The sequence below is a fragment of the Camelina sativa genome, chromosome 5 (assembly GCF_000633955.1).
Source record: "Camelina sativa cultivar DH55 chromosome 5, Cs, whole genome shotgun sequence".
NCBI classification, from domain to species: Eukaryota; Viridiplantae; Streptophyta; class Magnoliopsida; order Brassicales; family Brassicaceae; genus Camelina; species Camelina sativa.
The window spans coordinates 4,299,187-4,310,577 of NC_025689.1; the positions used below are offsets into that span (position 1 = coordinate 4,299,187).

Consider the following 11,391-nt stretch of genomic DNA (forward strand, 5'->3'; position numbering starts at 1 on the left):
TTTTTTTTTTTTTTTTTTTGTGTTAGATTTTCTCTTTTGCCGAGCTTCTACGTGTTCCTCTTCCGTTGTTCAATTTCAAAGCTTTGACGATTGAGATAATGATTTCTCAATGTGCAATTCATGGTGTAGTAAAGTTGCTACAAAGCTCACGTGAGTTAAAGAAGCTAACCGTACACACAAAGGATGGACGCGCCAAACCGGTATATTTACCATGCATAATCCTCTATTATATTCCTAACTATTATTGCCTGAGTTTTCAGTAATCCAAGATATTGACACTTTGTTCGCATAAATGAAAATCTCTTTTATGCTTTACAGGACGAGAGTTTTGACTTATACGTGAACTGGCATTGCTTGGAAACTAATAAAACCTGGTGCTCGGAAGCGTTGCTCTTTAAGAACATTATCCGCGATAATGTTATTGTTGAGTCGATAATATTGTTCATAAAACTTGTGCTTAAAAGCACAAAGACTTTAGAGAATATGGTCGTAAGATTTGGAAGTTTTCTTGAAGAAAGAAGATTTGAAGAGTTGCTTGAGATGGTTCCAATGCTTTCCCACGACAATAATAACGTCTCTATTGTGCTTGGCTCAACCACCAAGTCGGATCAAAGGTTTTTTTTTTAAATGAAGGTCTGACCAAAGGTTTAAATGTTATAATTTTATATTATTGAAGAGGTGTTTGTGTTGTTGTGAATTTTGTGATTATGAACACTGTTATCAAGTCAGATGCTGAGACCAGATGTAAGGCTTTGAGCTAATTTTAGAGACAAATTTTTCATTCAATATATGTACTTATGTGTCTTGAGCATGTATAACAAAAAAGTTTGTGTTTTTGTTAGAGTATGAACTCATAAATCTGGACTTTGGCTATGCGTTTTGACAAAACGAACATCATTTAGATGAGAGTTAATCAAGTTGATTAGGAGCATCTACATTCATAAAGCTTCCCATGATTGGTTAGAGTCCATCTAAGTTCAAGTTTGTTTAATTTTAATTAACTTATAAAGTATTGAAAACCAAAAACGTTTAAGATCTCTAATCCATACTGTCCTTCGTCTAAACCAGTATATAAATAATATATTTTCTAAGCGTAGCTCTCCATATAACAATGCCAATGGTCAAATCTGAAACTCAAGTCATGCCTAAACTAAAAAAGCTTATGTATTTTTATAATGGAGCTATCGGTTCTAGGTACGAAGTTATTTCCGACATAAAAAACTTCTAAACTACCGGTTCTGATTAAGAAAAGGTCTAAGTAGAGGTCTACCTTAGTTTGCATCCTTAAAAAAGTATATAAATATATGTTCCTATAAGTGGGGTTATTGGTTTAAGATTTGAATAGAATTTTAAAGATTTTAAATGTTATGTAGAATCTGTTGTTATTAGATCAAAATTTTGTAAAATTCTGTTAAAGTTTAGTATTATTAGTTTGTGATTTGTAAAAATTCATTTAAAATCTTAACAAATATGGATTATTGGATTCAGACTTTTATAAAGGCATTAAAACTTTAGTGTTATTCAATTAAAACAAAAGAATCTAGGATTGTTAATGAGTTCAATTATTATGTTATTGGTTCATGATTTTAGACACTTTCTTTACAAAATAAAATCATGGAAAGTATCATAAAAATACAGGGATTGTTTGGAGTATTTTATAAGATTTTAGAAAACTAATCAACAAAACTCTCTAGCAATCTTTAACAATTTTTTACTTATTCATTTTTAATGATTTTGTTGAATTTTTCGAAAATCTTCATAGATCTCAAACCAATACCACCCCTGGATTCTTTTAGAATATTTCTCCGTTTGTAATCATAGTTGGATTGTTGAAATTAGCCATGAAAAAGAAAAGGAAACATTATCCAAATGCTTAGAAAGGAATCCAAATTCCCCGATGAAACAAATAACAAAGATTTGATTATATGGCTTTTGCTTTACTCACACTGCTACCATATTTATGGACGCCTTTGTCGTCCTCTGATAGACAGACATTACAATATTACATAATGTTTGAGATAATAATTATATTTTTTTCGAAACTTATCAACAAGACAACAATGATGACCTACCAAAACATAATAATAAGCTTCCACCGTCACTAGACTCATAGGAGTGGCTATTTTCACTACTATACTATGGTTCTGTTTATTTTAGGTTGTTTGGTTTCAGAAAAATGTTAACCCAATTAGAGACGAAACTAATCCGAATCGATACCTTTAAATTGGTTCGCTTTGTTTAGTTTCCACATGTGCTTCGATTTAATTTTTCAACTTGTGAAAACTCAATATACAAATATGCGTCCAACTCCAAAGTAAGAGTAATTAAACTAACACAACAGTATTATATCTATTTTAATTATTTCATTTTAGTTCAGTTTTTTTACTTTTTAGTGCACCATACTATCATCAGTTTCTACAGTAGTTTTCATTGATTTTGATTTACATAATTTGATTAGTGTCAAATATGCACTCCTAATTATGCACCTCCGATTTCGGTGAATAATCTAATACATTACATGCGTGCTTACGACTGGTTTGAGAATGATTTTGCTTGAAAAGTTAAATATGATATACTTTGAATTGTCGGAAAAAAAAAAATTGTATCCGTCAAATTTTACATTACGGTTTTGATGCAAAGTATGTAACATCCGTTTTTTGGAAAGTAACAATATCGTGTATTCATGTATTTAACAATATAAAAATCTAACATAAGTATGGATTACATTAAATACGAAATTTGACCGAGTCAAATGACAAAGCTGCATGGATTCACATATCCCAAACCAAAACACATGTTTTATACTCACTCTTTTGTCTTTAGATTTTCGTGGCTTCAGTTGTTTTGTTTCTTTCTCGAATCCATCTTTAAGAGGTTTGAAATTTAAAGTCCTAAATATGGGATGTAGCTAGCAAATAACAACTCATTATGGTTTAATGTTGAATAAAAAGTGTGATTCCTGTTTGGCTCTATCCGGATTGTGTGCAACAATCAACGCTATCATTATATCATTTTTTTTTAACGTTTGCCCGGTGTCATTCTTGAATGCTCTAATTAAACTGTCTTAAAAATTTAGCACTAAGTTATTTAAACACAGCAAATATGCATACGAATACGTTAAAAATAGCATTACTGATTGCTTTCAAAACTCATGCAATTGTAATTCTCCAAGCTAATAATAGCACACAAACATAAACTTTTGCAAAGTACTATTAGAAAAACTAACCCTTAGATTACTTTCAAGTTTCAACATACTACTAAAATCGTAAATCTTATAACCCTACTTTCCTTTTCTGGGGGGGTCAGAAACTCAATACGAACCCTACTATTCTTTTTATTTTTGTAACATCACTAACCCTACTATTTATATCCTGAAATGTAAACCATAATATCTTGAAATGTCAAAGGCAAAATAAAAACTATATAGGACCTACACAACCCTCACACTGCTCAACCACCAAACACTGAAAAAAATTCGAAATTTGAAAATCAAATATATTACGGATACGTCTCTAGTCCAAGCTTTGTTTTTGTTGACACACACAACTACTGCAACGATTTTTTGATTCAAGTTCTGATTTAAAGTAATAGGAAGCAACTTTATAACACAGCACATATTAACTCTTGGAAGAAAGTATGTAACAATAACATTTTTACTATTAAGAAAAGAATGAAACTTTGTACTATAATAGTTGTAGCTAGGACCGACAGTATATAAAGTTCAAACTAATAATATCAAAGAGTATAAAAAAAAGTAGAAATTTTGTGGTAAATCCTACACCCCACCGATATGTACAGTAGACAATAATAGATCAGAAGAATTACAGAAGAGATGAAAAAAAAAAAAAAAACCAAAAGAAAAATAAAGGTGTTCCGTATTTCAAAGTCTGTGCATTGCCCACTGCTTCACGCCTACGCAACTTCTTTGGCTTCTCTTTTTTTTTCAGATCTTCTTTTCTTTTTTCTTTTTTGCTTTTTCCATGTTTCCATGTCATCATGCCTCTTTTCTTTTTTTCATTTTTCAAAAAATCTACGTATCTACCCATTTGATTTGATTTTTTCCCAGAGTTCGAAGTACAATAAACTGGTTAGTTCATTGAAATTGTAACCACTGTTCTGTTTTTTCAAATTTTCAACGGGTTCACGTTAGAAGCCGTAACTTTGCTCAATCACAACTCAATACGTAAGTAAATCGAAGTACTTTAGTACACAGTACTACTACTACTACTACTAAGAATGAGAAATCAAATAATTAATCAACAAACAAAATAATTCCGAGTTTTTATTACAAAACCATTAGATTTTTCCACAAATAGCAGAAAAGACTATTAAGTAACACAAATAACAAATCCCCACCCAACAACGTTTTCCAAATTTCACTATCGACTAAAAGTGAAAAGAAAAAAAAATTACCCCACTCCACTCCACTCCCTTAAAACCCTCCCAAGGTTAACAAAAAAATTACAGAGAGCTTTGTCTTCGTAACTAAAAATACATTAATGTAACACACTTGTAATAATATCCCCTAATTTTATTCTTCATCATTATCATATCCCTTATTACTACTAATCATAACATTATAACCTACACCCAAACCACTTCTACACTAAGTACTCCTTTCAGACCAAAACAATCCCAGTTTAAACCCAATCATCAGTAGTTCAATACATCCAATCCTGTGGAAGACGTCTTTCTTGATTCAGACAACCCCCACTAACTCCTCTGAAACTTCCCTGACGAGCAAGTAGTGCACTTCTCGCCAACATGCACTCTGTTTCAAATCATAAATACAGTCATAGTTAGTTTAAAAGCTCTGTTTACTTTGCTTCATCCAAAAGGTTAGTGTAGTAGTAATTAAGGGTAATTACCATAATCGAACTGGCTACGCCTAGACCCAACAACGTTGTTGAACTCATCAAAGTTGAGATTGTGGTGATTGACTTTTGATTGCAACACAGCTGGAGAGGTCACTAGTACAGATTTGAAAAAAACAAAAATTAGACACTTTCTGACACATCAAGACTTATTACAAAAGAGAATCTTTAGAACATCATACCTGGTTTCTTCTGAGAATTGGAAGGAGGAGTGGTTGTTATTGGGTATTGCCGGGGAAGGAAAACTCCGGTACCGGCAGAAGGACGCTTCAGGGGAGCTACGGCGTGTTGCGGTGGCAGCCAAGTAGGGTTAGACAAAGCATTGATGTTCTGTCTTGCGTATCTCGGGTTCTCGAACAGGACATCCTCTTGAACTACTCTCTTCGAGATTCTTGACTGAGAACAGAGCCACAAATGGTCAACGAGACGCTGGTGCTGGAGTTCAGCAAGAATCGCAGCGTTTTGACGGCGGAGTAGTGACTCAGGGGTTTGAAGAGGAAGATGATGAGGCTCATTATTATAGCTTCCGAGTTTGAGTCTAGCAACTTCTCCAGCAGCTGCAGAGATCACATCCCAGGCATTGTCTCTACGTGATGATGATGACGTAGGAGCCGGTGGGGAAGGAAGGATAGGACTTCTGCTTCCAGAGTTTGAAAAGCTTCCGAGTCCACTCAGTGTTGACTGAGGGGAAGTAGCTGCGGCTTGACGTTTCTCCTACAGAGTAGAGCAAAGTCAGTAAGCTTCGAGTGTGTAGATGAGAAAGAAGAGAGATCTTTGTGTTGTGTTTCTTACCTGAGTCTTGAAGAGAGGAGGAGGCGTAAGACGGTGAGTAGAAGGAGCGAGTCGGCGAGTTAAACCAGCGAGGAAGTCTTCCTCGTCGTCACTGCTCTCGTCTTCAGTCTCAGTGGAGTCACCGGGAGAAGTGAAACCAGGGGAGAAGGAAAGAGAGTCGAACTCGTAAGGGAACTCGTTAGGGAAACCGAGTCGAGTAGGGGTTAACTCGGGAGTAGGAGCTTTCTCCATGATAGGAAGGTTGACGGAGAGATAAGGAGGTGGGAGAGGACGAGACATAGAAGCAGAAGAAGAAGAAGAAGAAGAGGCAGAGGAGAGAGAGAGTAGGTTGAGGTGTGAACTAGTGTATATGGGAGTTAAGTGAGGAGGAAGATGGAGAATGTTGAAGACATGGTTGCTTTTATTAAGGTTTCTTCAGGGTTTCTATGAGACAGCTCAAAAGCACTTTAATTTTTCTCACTTCTGCTTTTTTTTTTTTTTTCTAAATATAATTATTATCCGTAATTAATGCGTGATGGACGAAAATCAAAATCTATTTCCTTTTGGTCTTTTTTTTAACTAATTTGCCTTGGAAACCAAAAGAAACAATATTGTGTACTTTTGTATTTTATAAAAAAGATACTACTCTGTATTAGTAGTACATTTGTTATAAAAAAAAAAAAACCAATATACTTGATGTATGTACTATCATTTGGATTCAAAAAAATTGAGGTTATTAATAAATAGTTTAAATTTGCAAAAGAAAAAAAAATTGAGACTGTTGCAAATATCTCGTCGTGTTGTCTTTGGTTCTAATAATATTTTTATAGATAGTAATGAGGAAATGTGAAAGGGCATGAGAAAATACAGGGTGGAACCCACTTAATCCCAAAAATCAACAAGTTGTCATTTTTACAGCTCCAATGTCTTCTATTCTATTAATGTTTATTAGTAGTAGTAGTAGTTAATAAAAACAATAAAACAAAATCTCAGTCTTTTAGGAATTAGGACTACTAGTCCTAGACTAAAAATATTAGTGTGGGCAAATGAAAAAGCAACTAAAGAACACTTGATAATCACGCCTTCCCTTCCACATCTTTTGCCTCTCTCATGCAAATCCTTCTCTCATCATTCTAAATTTCTAATCATCTCCTTTCCCACATTAATACTGCTAATTATAATCAGGCTCCTTTTTAGAACTAGTACTATTTATGAGACGGGAATTAATTATAGTAAGAAGTACAATTACAGAGCTAATTATATAACCAACTAAAAAAGATGAAGAAGGGTCACAAACTAGGTTTCAAAGGTTTAAAAACCAAAAGACTGTTCTGTTTTTTCTGGTAACCATTGAAAGACCCCTATTTTGTTAGTTTACTTACTAGTAGGGTTTTTAACTCTTTTATTATTTACAAAAAAGAAAAAAAAAAAAGAGGAGGATGTCTCATAGAGATCTCGTGACTACTCAGGGAAAGATTTGAATAAAAAGACTGAGGTGGGCAATTCAGAACGATTCAGTAGTCATCATCATCCGTCCCTCTCTCCGTCTCTGACGTAACGGATTTTTAACAGTCCGTCTCTCTTTCGTCAGAGTTCATTCCTTCATAACAAACGAGCCGTGATAACAGACGTTAACTGACGGATTCTAAACCGGTTTATACACTACAATTTTCCCGCCTTGGAATAATTTTTAGGGCTACAAAAAAAAAAAAAAGGAAGTGAGAAAAAAAGAGATGGTGGGTGGGGGTAGATGTGCTTACCTGCTGAAAAGGACAGCACCGTTAAGTCAAAAGTGAGAAGTAGCGGGAACAGATCTTCTTCTCTTCCTCTTTAGAATATCAAAACCAAGAATAAAACATAACCAATACACTATTCTATTTTGTTTATAGTATACTTTAAAGCGAATCAACTCTATTACTATGTTTTAATACTAATGTATAATGTCTCTAGTTACTCCAAATATTGTGCCCCAACCCTCCTAGTTGGCTTCTCTTGTCTCCGGAGTCTACTCTCATATTGTCGACAAAACTTTACTATATATATTATCCAGATATTAAGAGCATCCCCCCAACATTATTAACTTCGTTAATGCTTTTATAAGCTGGTCTTTCTGATAACAACGACAACAACAACAACAAAAAAGTTGATTGTGAGGTGGAATCCAGTTTTAATCCCGTAATTTACGACGGGAATTATCAGACTTGGTATATACTATAGAAACAACCAATTATGGGTTAATGACTAAATGAGAGAGTTTTAATAGTACTATAGAAGATGGATCGAAAATAATAAGTGATGGGCAAAGTTAAGAGAGTTTATTATGGAAGTGATTGATAAAAATATATGTACGCACGCGCTTAGGAAGAGAGAGTGAGAGAGAGGAAGAGCAAAGAGAAGGGGTGGGGTTTGTGTGTCTGCCAGCAAATGCTTTACAGAAGAAGCCTGTCTTTCTCTCTGTCTCTGCCTTCATTCCCATCCAACAAAAACATTTTACAAACCAAAACATCTTTTTTTATTTTATTTTCCTCTTGTAAAATTAATGAATGGTTGGGGCCTTGGGGGTAAATTTTAGCGTATCCTCGAATATTTTTAAACTGAGTGATATGTAGTAGGATGAGATAATAAACCCAAAAAGAAAAAAGAAAAGAGAGATATAAGTGGTGTGGACTAACAAGAGAAGAAAAAAACAACAAAATCTGCAAATGTCATTTCGAATTTCCCGCCGAAAGCTCTCTGTCTTTGGGATGGATAAATAGTGACAGGAAGATATCAACCGTCTATTTCAATTTCAAAATGTGAAGTCTCCCTCATATTATTATAAGGGGGAACCCTATGTAAGTATTTATAATAACTAATAAGCCTACTGATAGTCTGATACTATGAAGTGATTTTTATTTGTATTTCTATAAAGGATTACACATGATCAAAGTGAACTGTATTTACAGAAATTGTAGTATAAGATTAGTAATTCGTATGAAGTGATTTTATTTGTAACCAAACAAAATTCTCATGATGATAGTAGAATGTGAATTAATTTGTTTTTATTTATTTATTTTAGTATTCCATTTTAAATCTACCATTTTCTTTTAAAAGTTAGTTGATTTGCTAACCTTTAAAATTTGCCCGGTTCAAAATCTAGAGCTTTAGAGACAATCCAACTCAGATTCAAAATAAATGGTTAGATTACAAGTCAGCAGAAATATTTTGAACGAGTTTGGGAGGGAGACAGATCAATTATATTGTATTAGGATAGTTGCATAGGATGGAGAATCTTAACTGACCAAATTTTAATCATATGCTTCGTCTTCTTTTACGTGGATTTAGCTGTTCCAACGTTCATCTACTTATCGATCTCGTGAACCTCAAGTTATCAACTTCTTTCCACACTGCTTTTAAAAAAAAAATATGTTTTTAATTATTTTTTCTTTCTTTCTACGATATGAGACATTCGTCTAATATATATGCAAATATGATATCAATAGATTTTTGTTTACTTAGATGAAAAGATTAATCACTAATGAATAATATCAATATACACACTTGTGTCTACAGTCTACTTGCTTTCTATTAAAAAGTATGAAAAGCTAAATGAAATATGATATCAGCAGTCGGCTTTGGCATGATCTTAAAATTCTCAAAAGAATTAAATGAATCTACGATCCAGTTTCCACTAGATCTAATGACGACCGACGAACTAAAAGCAACTTTAATCTTTTCCAATAATAAAACAAACTACAAAAAAAAATCTAAATGATCACCATATTATAGAGTTGAGATATCATCACAAAACTATAGGTATAGATTTATTTCCAACAACATGTCCAATCAATCCTCATTTTGATTTTACAAAACAACTGAATACAACTATATAAAACACTATAATCTATGTAGTCGTTTAAAACAATCAATGAAGTAATAAAATAACAAAAGGATAAAACATGGCATGGATTCTTTTGAGTTTAGAAACTCTCAAAGCAAAGACGATGGCCCAAAAAAATATCTCCCGCCACATGCAAAAGGAATGATTCTTTCTCGTTCACTCGGTTTTGCTAATGCTATAGCACGTGCGACGCCAACTGTTTATCGCAAAGCATGTGTGGGCTGTACACCGTTACACACGAGTGCGGCACGTGAGACATAGACATTTTTTTTCTGCTTAGCATAGCAATAGCACTATAATTGAACCGTCAATGGTCAAAGCCTCGGAAACATGAATCTTGTTCGGAAGAGTCTCTTTGTTTTCATTTTAGTTTCTTGTGTTTGCATGTTTGGCATTATGGTTCGTAACGATTAAAATTTTTTCTCTACACTTGAATCTCCAGAAACATACTTTTTTACCTACGCAACTTAGTATGGTGGGATCCAATAGGAGCAAAATCCATGTATTTTCGACACATTCTAGTTTTCATATGCACAGCTTGATAGAACAGGATCCCACATAATTAACAACTACGTGTAAAATGTTTTTATCAAATAAAACTAACTTTTCATTAGTTAATTAGGAAGGTAATAAAATAAAATAAAGTTAAGTAGTTAAATGACAATGATGTGACAGTCACATAGTAAAGATGACATGTACATATACAACGATTTTGAAACAAGGTTTGTATAACATCATAACAGTCGTCCAAATATACAATTAGTCACATTGAGATTGCGATTGAAATAGCATAAGATTATTTGTACTGAACATATGAGATAAACGTACCTTGTCCAGTTATGTGGCCTAAAAAAACTTTCCAAAATCAATAAGTTGAACTAAAATCAGAGCATCGTATTCTTCTTCATCGTTTCCCTTGCCCTCTCTTCTTCACCCTTGTTTCCACATGTTGATAACGTCAGATGTAGCATAACAGTTTGTCTTAGGCCCTATCAAACTGTATAAGCTTCTTTATAGATACATACATCTTCTTAAGTGAGAGTCTGTATTTTATCTTGTGAACGGTTTTTAAAAAAGTATACAAACAAAAACTTATGAAGTGAGTTATTTGTAATATTATTGTTTAAAAGTTCTATTTTATTTACAAAATAAATATTTCGCTAACGATTCAAAAATTTTGATTTTGATGAATTTCTAAATTTTCACTCTTAACATTTTCCAATACAATATGTCCTTTTCTTCTCTTAGTTACATTATCTTTTAAGACATAAAGTATTTTATTGAGTCCAGTTAACGAAGTCGTTGTAGTATAGTGGTAAGTATTCCCGCCTGTCACGCGGGTGACCCGGGTTCGATCTCCGGCAACGGCGTTTTTGAAATTTTTTCTCCTTCTTCCTTTTTTAACCTGAGGCCCAACATAGACTATTGGGCCGTCGCTGAGGCTGTCCTTATAAACGTTTTGACGTCATTGTCCTTCGCTTTGCTTAGCAATGTTTGATTTCGTACTATTGGACTTTGCATTCCTTTGGTTTTCTTCTTGTTCTTTGCCATATTTTAATACTTTTATATTTATATGATATAAAATAGTTACATACGAAACAGCATGATATTGGATATACATTTCAACTTTTTAATACAAAGACTTTTGGACAGACGTCGACTTCATTACAATGAGACTTGCCTAAACTTGTTGCCTTTGTCGAAACATAAAGAACCAACATCTCAAAGCCCCTTTTATATAGACATTGATTTCATCTTAGTCTTATACATTTAGATATACACTCTCTCTTTTTTTTTTTTTTTTTTTTTTTTTTTTTTTTTTTTTTTTTTTTTTTTTTTTTTTTTTTTTTTTTTTTTTTTTTTTTT

The 11,391-nt window shown here is 33.3% G+C and overlaps 3 protein-coding genes across 3 annotated transcripts in view; 1 reads left to right on the plus strand and 2 right to left on the minus strand.

Annotated features, from left to right (window-relative positions):
* LOC104788866 (putative F-box protein At1g49610) overlaps positions 1 to 761 on the plus strand; it is a 2,135-nt gene extending 1,374 nt beyond the window's left edge. The window contains exons 2-4 of the mRNA XM_010514644.1: positions 27 to 200; positions 319 to 614; positions 677 to 761. Of these exons, the coding sequence (XP_010512946.1) occupies positions 27 to 200; positions 319 to 614; positions 677 to 761 (555 nt within the window). The remainder of the gene's footprint in view (positions 1 to 26; positions 201 to 318; positions 615 to 676) is intronic.
* LOC104785437 lies at positions 4,253 to 6,058 on the minus strand. The gene is made up of 4 exons (XM_010510651.1): positions 5,667 to 6,058; positions 5,057 to 5,588; positions 4,869 to 4,970; positions 4,253 to 4,771 (listed from the first exon to the last, which is right to left on the minus strand). Exons 1-4 carry the CDS (start codon positions 5,943 to 5,945, stop codon positions 4,662 to 4,664), a joined length of 1,023 nt encoding a protein of 340 aa, XP_010508953.1. The 5' UTR covers positions 5,946 to 6,058; the 3' UTR covers positions 4,253 to 4,661.
* LOC104788867 overlaps positions 10,322 to 11,391 on the minus strand; it is a 2,733-nt gene continuing 1,663 nt past the window's right edge. Inside the window, exon 6 of the mRNA XM_019245193.1 lies at positions 10,322 to 10,371. Within this exon, the coding sequence (XP_019100738.1) occupies positions 10,322 to 10,371 (50 nt within the window). The remainder of the gene's footprint in view (positions 10,372 to 11,391) is intronic.